Raw genomic sequence first — 14,345 nt, 5'->3', positions numbered from 1 at the left:
TGGGGGAAAACAGTTTGTTTGTGACTCCTCAGACTGATGAAGCCCTTCGGATGGAGAGCGAAACATCTCAACAACAAAAAAGAAACTGTAGGCAGTTTAGTTTTTAACATTAAAAAAAATAAATAATATCTCAAATTTCATTTTATTTACGCTGTAATGCATTCTGAGTAAATGACGTAGACGGGTTGCTCCGGGGAAAGCTTCATTTAGCTTGAATGTTAAATTTGGACTAATTAAGAGCTAATTTAATGACGTTAGCTCTGGAACCAGTATATATGACGTTGTGCTGGTAAAATAATCCTAACGTCCTTTTGGTGAAAAATGTAATAACGATGCATTTTTTAAGTTATTCCAAGTTTTCGTGTGTCACAAACAACAACTTTAAGTGGAAAAGAGAAATGATGTTAAGGCCGCTGTGTGCACGTAGTCAGAGACCCCTTTAAAGGACACGTGCAGTTGTCCTACCTGTGTGTCTGCATTGAGGACTTTGATCCTCTGAGTGGACATGAACAGGTCCACCTCAGCTGTGGATGGAGCCTCGCCGTCAGGGCTCTGCAGAAACAGAATGAGAACAGTTGAAATCTGCTGATACTTTGAGTCTAATTCAGGGCAATGATAGGAGGAAAGATGTTTAACACAAAAAACTACCTTTTTCCTGTTCTTCGCCTGCTTCAGGGCAGCCTGCAGGGATGAAAGCAGAAGACATTCACAAAAAAAAAGATAAAAATAGAAGCAGCAGTTTGAGAAACTGCTTTTAGCTCAACCCAGTCTACTCATTCAAGGCCGACTCGGCTCCAAATAAAGGGAGGACAGAACCTTAAAGGATTATCTCTGTGCCGTCGTGGCGCTGCCCATCACGTCTGACCGCAGCAGGACGCTGGAGGCCTCTGCACCAAACATGATCAGAACTCTCCTTGGCATCGATGTGACACAAAGCAGCCCGAAGACCAAAGAACCACCTCGTGTGTTTGACGGCTCGGCGTGTCTGAATGTTGGTCAGAGTTACCTCTGAATTCAGTGCGTTCATCTAATCCAAACCTCTCCTCTTACCTTCAGCAGAACAGATGGGATTAAACGAGCTCTTTATGAGTTCACATCACGGTTGACCAATTAAAATCCTGCCCCTACGATGAACTGGGTGCAGCTGACGAGTTCCTTCATGGATCTCTGGTGTTTAGACGGTTACAACATCTGAGGATGCTCATAAGAGGTACTAGACAAATAAATCCCACGATTTATCGATAATTTTCTGTAACTCAGCAGATCTCGTTTGCAGAATTCTCAGACGTTTCAGCGTTTGTTAAAACTGGATGTTCATGAGCTCTGCTGCTGCTCCGTGAACTCCTTCGAACATCGTCGTCTTCAAAACAAAACAAACAGGTCTCAGTCCTTTTAAAATTCACTTGAACTTTCCTGCAAGTTTTCTGTCGTTCTTTATTTACTGTCATTCATATTTGAGTGCGTTTGTTTTTATTTAATGTGAATCAAACTGAACTTTGAAAAATAACAAACCTTTAAAAAGATCTTTTTCTAAAACATCAGTTAGGATGTAAAGTGCTAACGTGAAAGACACTATGGAGATGCTTGTAAATACTTTTCAGATGGTTTTAGCTTTTAGCTACTGTTTTAATCATTTTAGCTTTCAATTGTTGTTTTAGCTACCAATTTGCTGTTGTTTTAGCTTTTAGCTACTGTTTATTTTTTTTACTTTGTTACAGTTTTGATCATTTTAGCTCCTAGCTTCTGATTTGCTAGTTTTAGCTTTTGTTTGGCTTGTTTTAATGGTACCAGTTCATCTTCTTTTCAGCTCAGTTTTCACTCGACATTTTCTAATAATCTGCAGTTTGTTTGTTTTTTGTTGTAGTTTTATTTTAGATTCAACATCATGACCTCGGTTACGTTTCTTCACGTGAACCGTGTAAAACGAACAAAAAGCAGAAATCGGTTCTGATCCAGTCACGTCGTCTCTGTGCTCCATCTGATCCTCAAATTGAAGCTAAAAGCCTCTCCCCTCCTGCGTGATGAGCGTTTGACACCATAGACTCTGACTGGAGCACAAAGCTCTGGTTCTGGTCCCTGAGGCCCCTCGGTCCTGTACACCAGTCCATATAGGAGGAGCACGGGGCCTGTATTACTGTAGATGAGAAGCAGTGATCCGTAGATGATTTACTGCTCACAAACCCGTCGGCTGTGTCTCCCGCTGAGGCCTTCAAAGAGCTAGATGAAGTGAACCTCGGTCTTTTCACGACTGTCTAAAAGCAGAGCTGTAGCTTAAAGATCACGTTTTAATGTCCTTAAAAAACGTGATAATATTCGTAACCCTAAAGCCAAAACAACATCTGTGGCTGCAGCTGCATTTATTAATGCAAAGCATTTTTGTTTTCTCTGAGCTGCGTCGTGTGATCTTATTTCTGTGGCTGCAAGTTTAAGGTCCTTTCTGACCAGAAATGGTCTCAAGCTCCCCACTGAGTCTGCCTTGGCTTTTTATTTTAATTCATGGGGTCAGTTCGGCCTTACTTGGCTCAGCTCGGCTCAGGCTGAAGGGCCTTTTTATGGGGTGGTCCCACATGCTTCCAGCTCGATTCTTAGGACCAACTTAGCTGATATTTTAAGCAGATGAGCTAAATGATTTGACATCAGTAGGACATAGATTGGCCAGAGAGTGACATCGGTCATGAACTTCTCCTTCACTAGATTCAAATCCTCCATTTTAAAACCTAATAACCGCAGCATTTGTTTCTTATTTACCAGTTTAAAAAAACATATCCATTAAAATGTCAACATATAAACCAACACTGTGCTACTTGGTGGAAGACAGCGTTAGACCAATTTGACTTGATTTATTGGCTACGAGTGGCGGAGAGAAGGTGGTCTCGACTCGGCAATGACTTTGTGGCAGAGGATGGTGAGTACATGCACTTTGTGACTTTGTTTCACGTATTTCTCATTGGTGGCAAGTTTCAGGCAAACTACAAAGGTATATGGAAAATTACCAAGACCATGAAGAACCATGTCTGGTTGAATTAGGGCAAAAAGAGTCGTGCTGAGACTGGACGATGGAAAAACGACTAAAGAGCCTCTGCGACTCAAGAAAGGAAACTGAAGTTTGTATCTTACGAGGTGCGTCTGTTGGCAAATGGTGTTTGTGGGAAAAGTCTCCAAGATGCTTTGATCTGTTCAACTCAGAGGGTCGTAGTCCCGACAGTTTTCACTCAAAATAACCAGTTGCACGTGTAAATTCAAAAGCACTAAAGTCTGTATTTTGACCCCTGCAGGGGAACTTTTCTTATGATAGAAAATATCAAGGCTACAGATGAAAATCCAGATCTGAAAACTAGACCCATGTGAGTTTTTCCACAGCCGATCTTTAAACATGCATGTGCATCGATTATTTTGGTCGGCATATATTTTTCCTTTGGCCGTTGCGGTGTTGTGATTCGCTTGGATAGAAGTTTCGTGCAGTCACGCCATGACAATACTGCCCACATTGAGGTGGCACTCAAGTTATATAGAAAACCACCCTGACCATGTAGACCCGAGTCAAAGTGAGTCCTGGTGAAACTGTACAATGGAAAATCCACATTATTCCGCAGCTGACTGCTTGGACGTTCAGTGTACAAAGGGCAGGGTTTCCAGAGAGTCTTGGTGAGCAGAAAGCTCCCTCTTCATACGAGGCGCCTTTAGCTGCTAATGTTGCATCTGTAACTTCTTACAGCAACCCGTCTATTGAGAAGTGCATGAGATTGTGTGATCCTTGGCACGCGCAGTACAGCATAAATGAATAAGTTTCAGATCACAGCTGCTTGGTCTGAAAGCCTCTTTATGCTGCAGTATCAGAGGCATCGTGGAGTTGAATGCAAGCATTAAATTACTTTATACAAGTTTTTGTGGAAAAAAAATGAAATGGCTGCAATGAAGTTTGTTTCTTGTAATTTGTTCTCACCCGGACTCTGCTCATGGCCTCCTGGGCCTGCTGCATGCGAGCGCTCTTCGTGGGCGTCCTCTCTGAAAGCAGGTGTGTGCAGCCCAGGTAGGTCGCAGCAAATATGATGCCATCAATCAGGTCATCGGGGTCACAAGGGCCTGGGACTACAAGAACGCAGACGTTAGACGTCAGCAAACGCACACGTTGGAGTGACGATAACGTCAAGTGGTTTGTAACAAGTAATGTGTTTAGAAAACAACCATGGAGCCAGGCAAAGGAAGTGACAACCACAAACAAACTCTACAAGTAAGTGTTTGTCAAATGTTTCTTGATCGTTTTGGCTTTAATGAACAGAGGTGGAGCTGATGATGAGAGTAGGATTCGACTCACCGTCCACAAATGTGGGAAAAGGAGGAAGAGCTCGACGTATCTGAGACATTAGAAAGAAGAAAACACCTCAAAGCTGTTCAAACTTCATCAGCAGAACTCAAATCAAGAAGGTGAACGTCAGGAAATCTTTATTGAACCCCAATCGTTTATTTTATTGTGAAGTTTTACCTTAACCATAAAATGATTTACATTAGAAAAAAATTTGACCTGCGATATCAACCAAGTGACTATGAAACCCCAGCTGATGTTAAATTGAGCTGATATGGACCCACCTCCTGGGCAGATGGTGTCTGAGAGGGTGATGGCGGCTGAGCTTGAGCAGCAGGCTGTTGACTCTGCTGCTGTTGCTGACGTTGACACAGTTGCTGCTGATTACTAGGTGCGTATGTCTGTGGTGCCCTCGACTGGTGGTCTTGGTGGTGGTGATGGTTGTGTTGGGTCTGCTGCGGGTTAAGGCTTCTGGATGACTCCGCCCTCATAGGACTGACATTGTCCCGGATTGGAAGGGAGACGTAGCGGGACGGAGAGTCCAAAGCCGACTGAGAAGGGGAGTGAGGGGAAGTCTGAGAAATGGAAGTCAAAGACAGTACGATCAAATGAAAATAAACTATGAGTACGTTAAAACCTAGACTAGAGCCAACTCTGAATTTTTTGTATTTTGTGTCAAAGAAGCCATATTTTTCTGTGACCCTTTCTTGGAGAGCAATATATATTACGGCCCAGGCTGCACCAGGTAACAAGTCTTTTCATAATACAACCTGGCCCTTGTTGGACCGCTTAAGTAACTAGTAAGTACCAGGTGTCTATCAGGTACCCACCATTTGGATATTCAGTGTACCATGTACATAACCGGTATCTACCAGGCACATAGCCTATAGGTAACAGGTATCTACTAGGTACATATGTTGTAGATCAAGATCCCCAACCCTGATCCTTGTGGCCCACTGTCCTGCATGGTTTGGATATTTCAGTCATTGACTGGCTTGTGCTTTATGGCGTTCTGAGTAGGTAATTCAGTTGTTTGAATCAGGTGTGTTGAAGAAGGGAAACAGCTAAAACATGCAGGACAGTGGGCCATGAGGACCAGGGTAGGGGGACCTCTGTGGAAGATAACCGGTATTAACCTGTTATATACACTGTACTGGTAAGTACCAGGTACGTATTCAGAATGTACTACGCTGAAATATGTTTTGCTATCTTTAAATGTATTCCAGGCTTTTTAAAGATCCTTGAAATTGTTTCTTTAGAGATTGACAGCTGTTTTACCCAGTCTAAGTGAAAGTATCAATTGCCCAAAGAAAATTTTCAAAGACCTTCAGAACATTTTGAACAACTACTACTGAAAATTACTTTAAAAGACAAGAAAGTTGGATTGTTTTGATAGAAAAATATGAACTAGTCGGTAGAGGGAATTAATGGGCCAGCCTAATAAGTTTGTTTGAATCTCATATTCTTGTTTTTGGTCGACATCAATATAAAAAAAACTTAAAACTACAAACATGGCAACACTGGCAGTAAAACTGGTTAAAATAAAAATTAATTTTTTGTGATATTAGTGATGACATACAGTTGACACCAGATGACATACAGTTGAAATTTGCAGTGGGTATACCTCCTCTGTGGGACTGATCTCCTGTCTCATCACCCAGATTGGCTCCACAGGCTGGTCTGGTGTGTAAGGGGAGCGCACAGCTTTAGTCTTCACACCCTCAATCGCCTCCTTTATGTCCTTAATCGCCAGGCTGATGGCATCTCCCGAGCCCTTTGCAGCTTCCCCTGATAGACCTGACATATTCTGATCATTTTTGGCTTCACCTGAACTAGGCTGCCCAGGGGATGAGGCCTTGGCTTGAGTTTGTGGTTGCCTGGTTGCCACCCTACCACTTTTGGAAAGAGGGCTTTTATCGGCGCTCTCTCCCTCGCTGTCAGACTGCCCGTCATAATGGTGCAGTCGGCAGCCAACAGAGCGATCTAGCGAAAAGGGACGGGATCCATGGTTTCTATTCTGTCTTGGAGCGTGGTGATATCCCTCAGTGGGGGAGGATGAAGACCCTTTTTGAACATTCTTCAGTCTGTGACTGACATAGGGCTCTTGCTGTGACTCTTGCCTGTTGGCCTCAGTCTTTCGACCAGGTTGCAGGCATGGTTCCCTGGGTGAATCAGGGTAGGAGGTCTTAAGCGGCGCAGGGAAAGAGTTGGGATGGAATTTTGGGTCAGAATATGATTCAAAGACAGGCTCTTCGTAAGGTTTTTGGTGGGACTCCGTGTAAAAGTCTGCATAGGTTTTTGGATGAGATTCAGAGCAAGAAGTCGAGTGAGATAGTGAACACGATTCAGAGTAATCGTCTTCCTCCTCTTCGGGTAAAGGATTGTTGTCAGGTAAAGAGCTCATACTGATGTCCTCACTAAAGTGGTCCACCTGGGGGAACGGTGGGACATCAGGAGAGGAAGGAGGAGTTGGTGACTGGAGAGGTGGGGGGCTGTGGAGAGGTCCATCCATACTGAGTGAGGCGGCGCTCTCTGTGTCAGAACAGAGATCTGTAATTTCACTTCCCTGAGCTGCAGGGTCTTCCTCTGCTTTGACAATCGCATCCTCCCGATCCTCCTCCACCTTTTCAGCTTGTTCTTCTACTTTTTCATCATGGCTGCAGATTGAGTAACCTTCAGTTACATAATTTGTCGCCTGCTCTTGAACTTCCTTTGATTCTTCTTCACACACTGCTTTTTGCTCATGGAAGTCCTCTTCTGCATCAGCAGAAGCCTGTTGGGGTTCGAGCTGCACATTTTGTATGGCAGGACCAGCAGAGAGGTGAGTTGGAGTAACAACAGCAACAGGGGTTAGATGAGGAGAACCTTTGTCCTGTAATTGGTTCACTATTAGACCAACTGTAGAGCATTCCTGTGGCTTTGCCTCTGCTGAACTTTCTGTCTCGTCGACACCATGTGGAGAATCCTGTACGTCTCTGAACTGCTGACGCTGTCTGTTACCTCTGAGTCTTGGGTTGGGGTCACCATGACGCCGATAGCGAGTAACAGCAGGGCGGAGTTGCTGCAAAGTACGAGGTTCAGTGTCCTGATCGTCTCCTCCATCTGACCTGGAAGAAACTACAGGCAGAGCCAGACCAGGACTCTGAACCTGACCTTGGCTTTGCCCTTGGCCTGATGGAGGTCGTCGTCGGTGACGATGGGGTCCACGGCCAGCAGGGTGGTGTTGGTGAGGAGGGTATTGTTGATGGCGATGTTGATGATGATGATGAGGATTTACTTCCCCTTCTTGATTGAGCATCTGACATGGCCTCCAGGACCGACGTACGGAAGGTTCTCCAGGGGTTCCATTGGGCTGCCGGCTCCTTGGGGACACCGAGGCAGCCATGTGCTCCTCACCTGCCTCCCCAGAGTCATCTTCATGATACTTTTGGCTCATTGTTGGGTTGTGATTAGACTCAAGTTTTCAGAAACCCCACTCATGGATTAGCCTGGGAGATAAAGAGACAGAAATAAATGGGAAATGTTACTCAGACTGTCAAAAATTAACGGTAAATTGTGAACGCTGGGTGTTTATTTTACATTTAATCAAGAGTTTGTAAGTGGCACTCTTTAACTTACCCAATGAGTCAATATTTTATGAGTTCAAATCTTGTACAAATGAGTTTAATGAAGGAGCAGCTGTTTATACATTCGTTTAACTCAAGTGTTTCACAACTCTTGGCCTCAGGAAACATTTATCTGCTTCTTTTAGATAAGTCCCTGCTCCAGCACAATCAATTTAAAGAAATTAACAAGTGGAACAATGTCCCCCCATCGCTGAGGGATTTGAAAAGTGAATGTTTGTAGTTTTTGAGATGAGTGTTTTTTCTGGACTGGAATTGAACGGAATACAAGTTAACGTTAATGGTTTTGGTGCAAGATATTCAAGTGGGGAGGAGTTGCACTGTAGAAGAATAGATGTTTTTTTTTCTTGTTGAGTGGAAGAAGCAATTTTATCCACGACCAGGCGCAATGGTGAATCCAGGGGATGGACAATAGATTAATCTTTGGCCACACAAAGGGCCACCCCAATCATTTGAGGAAACTGTACTTTTAAGCAATATAAAAACTAGAAAGCATAGTTTACGCAAATGATAGTAAACACACATATATGGCAGTGGTCATTGTGGATTTTGACATGGCAGCCCAATTTTCAAAAATAAACTTCCTTATGCCTATATGTAGCCATACACCAAAATGGAAGTTGGTATCTTATTTTTTAAGTTAACCATTTCACAACATGAACAGATGGACATGTGCCTCAAAGATACTCAACAAGTGAGCATTTAATTTACGCAAAACTGCCGAGGTCAGTAAGCAGAGGACTTTTTAAAAGAATGCATCAAATCCTATTTCACTCATTTCAACACAACTTTACGTTACTTGAAGTTACTTTATGCGTCTTTGTCTTTTTTCATAGATGTGACAGCGGCTGAAATCCTCCAAAAAGTAATAAATAGCAGAAGTGTGAAGCTTGGCGGTCTGAAGCTCATTTTTTAGAGCAGAACGTGGTTTTACAATGTCTTGGTGAGAAATCCTTGACATTCCTGGAAAAGACGTGGTCCTTGAAGGCAGCAGATTCCGCTGTAAAACCCCAGAACGGGGATCTAAGCCCAGACCATCACAGAACCAGGTTTTTGGACGCTCTGCTGTCAACAGTCTGGATGCTTCCTTTCCTCTGTTGACAGAGGAATTGACACCGTGTGCTTCAGACCAAAGACCTTAAATTCTAACATTTAAAAAGTGTTTCGTTAGACGCTGAACGACTATAGACCTCTTGAGTGCAGAATAAGTCTTGAACAATCCCAAACACTTTCCAAAACATTACGTAGAACTAGAGGCGTGCAAAATGTTTGGTTAACATCAATCCAGCTGCATATGTGCAAAAAAAAAGATAAATTTACTACAATATCTTTAAAAAATGTATGTATTAAATGATAAGCATCACATTGGGCTCACCCTGTCACTAAATACCAAATGCTTAAATCCCATGAGAAGCTGTGCATTTTAATCTGCACTGTTTTCATCTAACCAGCAGCTGGCAGATGGCACAAGATGGAGGAGAAAAGAATGAAGAGGAGGAGGCCAAGGAGGGACCTTTATCTGGTACCTGATAAGCCCTGACAGAGAGGAGCCGATGGAGCAGACTCTGAATACTAAATACGTTCTGTGGATGAGAAGCCTTGTTTTGGTACTTATTTAACGTGACAGGGTCTCTCTCCATTAAGGTACTCCCATGGGTCCAGATTCACGTCAAACAGTTGACAGAATTTTCTGTAACTCGACATATTAAACTAGTTCTAGGAAAGGCTGCCAACCAAAGATGTGTACAGTCTCAGATAGAGGGAAAAACGTATTTTAGCTGAAGGTCTACATGGAAAAAGCGTCTTTGGTGCTCAATGTATTTTGTAGACCTTTATTCTTTATCTAGCCTTCATGGACCTGTAAATCCACAAATTTAAAGCAGTTTACATGAAATGTATTTAAAAATATAGGTTTTGATTTTTCGACTAATTTAAAATCTCGTCGTTGTTCACCATCTACAACTGTAGCCTTCTACAATTCATTGTGGTTCAAGCAAACACCACCTTGTAGACTCTGACACGCCATCACGTTTGCTCTAAGAGGCTGATTGTTACGTTCATGTTGCGTTTAGGTGACGTTTCCTGCTTCTGCTTCGTCAGATTCACTGGTATTTGAGAGCTCAGTTGTTACGTCTTCAGCGTTGCTAGAGCTCATTGTGCCACAAATTGATTTGGTTTGGTGGCGTTACCTGTGTTTACAGGGAGAGAGGAGGAGAGAGCAACTTTTGTCCAGGATGACCAAGAAAACTAACCAACGAAGGCAACGAGTAGTCACTGAACAGAGGGTTGATGGATGCTGCAACTGGACAGACCAGGCATTTTGCTTTAACCGACAGATGTGATAAACAGGAATGAGCCTGAAGAACAAGCCTAAACACAACTATTAATATCCATCCATTATTTTTACCTGCTTCTTCCTTTTCAGATCGTGGGGGTCAGTGGTGCCCATGTCCAGCAATCACTGTGCGAAGGCGGAGTACACCCTGGACAGGTCGCAAGTCCATCACAGGGCTATTACGGTAATATCTTTAAGCAAATCTGTACTCAGAGTTGTTTATAAAAAGCAAACTTTGCAACTGTGTGTTACAATATATCTCAAAAACCACCGGACGGACTTTAACGAAACACCCAGGAAGTAACCAATGGATAAGTACAAGTGAACAAACTTGGATCAAAATGGTCGACAACTGATTTTAGAAACCACAAAAATAATTAAAGCTCTGACGGCTCTACAGACATTTAGACAAAACTCTGTGTGATAGTAGCTGAGAGTCGACACATCAAAGTGCTATGCATTGCAGGACGTCTGAAAGGTGGTGGAAGAAGATGCATAGCTTTTCAAGACAGATTTTGTTTTTCTTCTACGTGATTTAAAAGACAGAATTTTATCGGTTACAGCAAACAGACACTGGACACACCATGAGCCTTTTGACGCAGGTTCTGGACGGTGCTTTTAGCTTTAGCTCCTCTTTGTTTGCTGGGGTTTATACGTCCTTACGCACGGAGGTTGGGCGTTAGATGAGAAGGCTGGCCTGGGTCACAGATGGCCCCAACAGAGAGGCGGTTATCCGAACCGGGCCTGCAGATCTGAGGGCCGAGCTCGGCACCTCCATCTGTCGGGCTGCGGTGAAAGCTGCTCCACGAGGGATTGGTTGGCTCGATGATTTGCTGATTTTTAAACTGACAAACGTCATTAAAAAAACAACTTTGTGCCTTAAGGACGTTTAACGAGCTTAACTTGAAACCTTAAATAGCAGTAGAAACTTAAATGTAACCCTGCTTTCAGGTAAATCTTAGAAACGTATCCATGCCTTGAAGCCTACTGAAGACTTTGAGTTTAATAACAAAGTTAAGTCAGGTCATCTGGACGGATTCTTCTTGGTTGAAACGCTTCGTCTTCCATCTGAAAGACTTCATCAGTCTGAGGACTGCCACAAACACAGTCCCATAAATAACACCCTTTCAAAATGGATCAAACCAGTCTGCTGGGGACTTCCAGAAACCAGCTTTTCACATGTAAAAGGACCAACAGTCTAACAATCGATTGTTAGTGCTCTGATGGCCACTTGCTGCTCAAAGAACCAGCCCGAGGACAAACCTGGTCAACGCATGCATCAGGACATATTTGAGTTTAACTTGCACATCCTGTTGCAGCATTTCCAGAATATGAGAGAAGGTGATGGACGGTGTCAAATGGTGATTTAATCACGTATGAAAGCTGCGTCAAAGAAAGGACGAGTCTTGATGAGAAAAGATGGACAGAAGGTCTCCAGTTTGTCCACAAACATCAGAGACAATAATTATGTTCTCCACTAAATGTACAGAAAAACAATGAAGAACTTCATCGGTGCCTCAAATGAAAAGCAAAAAGTTTAAAATGGGCCGCTGTGATCTTTCAGAACCAGACCAAGAACCACCATTCCTGACCAGCTGATGGACCCATGTGGACCAGGGAGTGACTTCGGGAAACAGTCGTGGAGCTCCACGGTCCAGAGTTCAGAAACCAAACAAATGAGATGCCAAGAGCTCTGGACCAAGAGGGGACTGAAACCAGTTCAAAAGCCTGGTTCTGTGATGGTCTAGGCTGGGATCAGGGTTCTGATGGCAGCAATAGTTAAGAGAAGTTCAGCAGAGGTTTTACAGCAACATCCGCTGCCTTCAAGGACCGCGTCTTTTCCAGGGACGTCTGAGCATTTTACACTGTGACGACGAAGAAAAAAACAGACTCTGCTCACAGTTCAAAGAAATGGGGACGGTTCTGGACCGGCCCGCCTGCAGTCCTGAGCTGTCTCCACCAAAGAAACTAAAAATGTAACGAGGACAATGTTCTACGGCTGGATGCCAAAAGACGTGTTCGCAGGAAGAACGGGACAAAAGTCTCTTAGTCGGTCGGCGTCAGAACGTCTCTTAAGGCCGTAAAGAAGAACAGCAAGAACCGAACGGTTCTTTGTTGGTCCAACTTCATTTTGGACAGTAAATGACCTCAAAGTATTATAATTATTAATAATATTGTCTCGTAAGGAATTTCCTTGTTGCTTTGGGAACTAATCAACAGTCAAAAGACCAAAAGACTCAGATTTCAAAATGCACTTTTCGTGTCTTTTGTCATCGTTTTACTTGGTTTTTAGAGAAAGTGCTCAAAAACTGACAGTCTTCTCCACCAAGTCCAAATGATTCTGGGTCTGAAGACCAATATCTAGTTAGCAGATGACCTGGAAAATGAGAAATGTGATGCTAAACATCAGCGGTTCACTAACGTTTCAGTGTGGGGGCCACTGAACATCCGGGGGCTGCACCAAAACCAAAATTCATAAAAGAATTTCATAAAGTCCTTGATGCTGTTGATGTAAAACTGTGGTTTGAAAACTGAAAGAGGTAAAGGAATGTCAACTGATGAAGCTTCTTTTACTAGAAATGTTCCTGATTCTGAAGAGCAGAGGTCAGAACATCTGGAGTTCCATGACGGTCATGTTTTAATGTAAAACCGTCTCTACTTTAGGCTTTTTAATCTTTTTTCCTAAAAAGTAAGATGTACATCTTTAATTTGAAGGGTCACGCTGAACTAAACAACTAGAAACGAGCTTTCTCAACTTTAAAGACTCCATTTCTTCTAATTATTTAAAAGCGTTTTTATTTGCTAGTTGCTGTTTACGTTTGGGAACAAAAGTAGGTTATAAAAGTCCAAAACAGAAAATAAAAGGTAAAAAAAAAAAAAGCCATGACCAGTGAACGTTGCAAAGCGTTCCCCCAAACATTTCCTTAATTTGCTTTACAGTTTCATAAACTCATAGCCCAACGTATAAAAACTTGTCCATTCATAAAGTGATATTTATGATAAATATTCTGCATAATTTGACACCTGATGTTCAGGACGTTGGTTTTAGACCGGTTGTTCTTATTCGGGGGACTATAAGTTTTATTTTAAATACAAATTTATATTTTTAACTCCTACTAAAAAAACAAAACATATGTTTGAGGTTCTGCTAATCCTAAAAAAAACTTGGGGGATATTAAAAATGGTGCCAAGCAAGAGGAGAAATTTGTGGGTCATTGAGGGCCATTGCCCCCCTGGTCCCCCCCTCATCTCTGTCGCCCCTGCTTTCAACTCAGAATAAGCAAACTTATAACTCTAATTTAAAAAATACAAGTATTGTTAATATAAACTGCCTTGATGACAATTAACCAGCTTTTATTATTTTAATCTTCACAGTTTTATTTTGTGTAACATCTCTTTTATGAGCTTTAGAAAAAGCTCCAAACTCGTTAAACGTGCATTTAATAAATTTAAATTCAAACCCAGATCCCAAAGCCCTCACAGGTGAAAAGAAACATGTTGATTTATTTCAACAGTTTCACTCAAAAACAACAAACTTGTAGATTTTTGTGTTTTTGTTGCGTTTTATCGAACAGAAGAGTGATTTTATGTGATTAATGGTGGGGTTGATGGCATGATTCATACACACGCACGCGCACACGCAGCATATGGTCCATGTTGGGCTGCATCACCTGACAGGATCTCTGAATGATGAATACATGAACATAAGCAGATGCTTTTATTTTGAAGGGTTCCATAAATCCCCTCCCATCATCTAAGCTTTTATTGTGATAAAAAAGGCCTTATTATTATTATTTTCTGACGTAATCTCCACAGATTATTTTACAGAAACGCTTTATATTTAATGTGTTAGTAGTAATGTCCGAGCCGTCTCAGCATCGGTCCATTTGAGGCTCGGCAGGTGCAGAATCCGCCATCAGAACCTTTTTTAATTCCTAATCCTCGTCCCGGTACCGACACGATTATGGATCGTTTACCTTCATTTTAAAGGAGGAGATGGCCCGGTTCTGCCGGTTGCTGTGGTTCACATTGCACCCTCCTGTCCCGTACGTCCTCGCCCGGCCCGGCTCGGCTCGGTTTGTCC

The 14,345-nt window shown here is 42.7% G+C and overlaps 2 protein-coding genes across 2 annotated transcripts in view; both read right to left on the bottom strand.

Annotated features, from left to right (window-relative positions):
- pip5k1ba (phosphatidylinositol-4-phosphate 5-kinase, type I, beta a) overlaps positions 1-162 on the bottom strand; it is a 9,318-nt gene extending 9,156 nt beyond the window's left edge. The window contains exon 1 of the mRNA XM_037692515.1: positions 151-162. Coding sequence (XP_037548443.1) covers positions 151-162 — 12 coding nt within the window. The remainder of the gene's footprint in view (positions 1-150) is intronic.
- Positions 1-14,302, bottom strand: part of apba1b (amyloid beta (A4) precursor protein-binding, family A, member 1b) — a 29,088-nt gene extending 14,786 nt beyond the window's left edge. Inside the window, exons 1-7 of the mRNA XM_037692656.1 lie at positions 14,239-14,302; positions 5,928-7,791; positions 4,588-4,878; positions 4,316-4,355; positions 3,944-4,089; positions 649-681; positions 466-552 (exon numbers count right to left, since the gene is read on the bottom strand). Coding sequence (XP_037548584.1) covers positions 466-552; positions 649-681; positions 3,944-4,089; positions 4,316-4,355; positions 4,588-4,878; positions 5,928-7,739 — 2,409 coding nt within the window. The 5' untranslated portion in view covers positions 7,740-7,791; positions 14,239-14,302. The remainder of the gene's footprint in view (positions 1-465; positions 553-648; positions 682-3,943; positions 4,090-4,315; positions 4,356-4,587; positions 4,879-5,927; positions 7,792-14,238) is intronic.
- Positions 14,303-14,345: the final 43 nt, after the last annotated feature.

The sequence above is a fragment of the Nematolebias whitei genome, chromosome 18 (assembly GCF_014905685.2).
Source record: "Nematolebias whitei isolate Nwh7 chromosome 18, NemWhi1, whole genome shotgun sequence".
Lineage (NCBI taxonomy): Eukaryota > Metazoa > Chordata > Actinopteri > Cyprinodontiformes > Rivulidae > Nematolebias > Nematolebias whitei.
The sequence above is the reverse complement of the archived record's forward strand: the minus strand, read 5'-3'. Positions and strand labels throughout refer to the sequence as shown.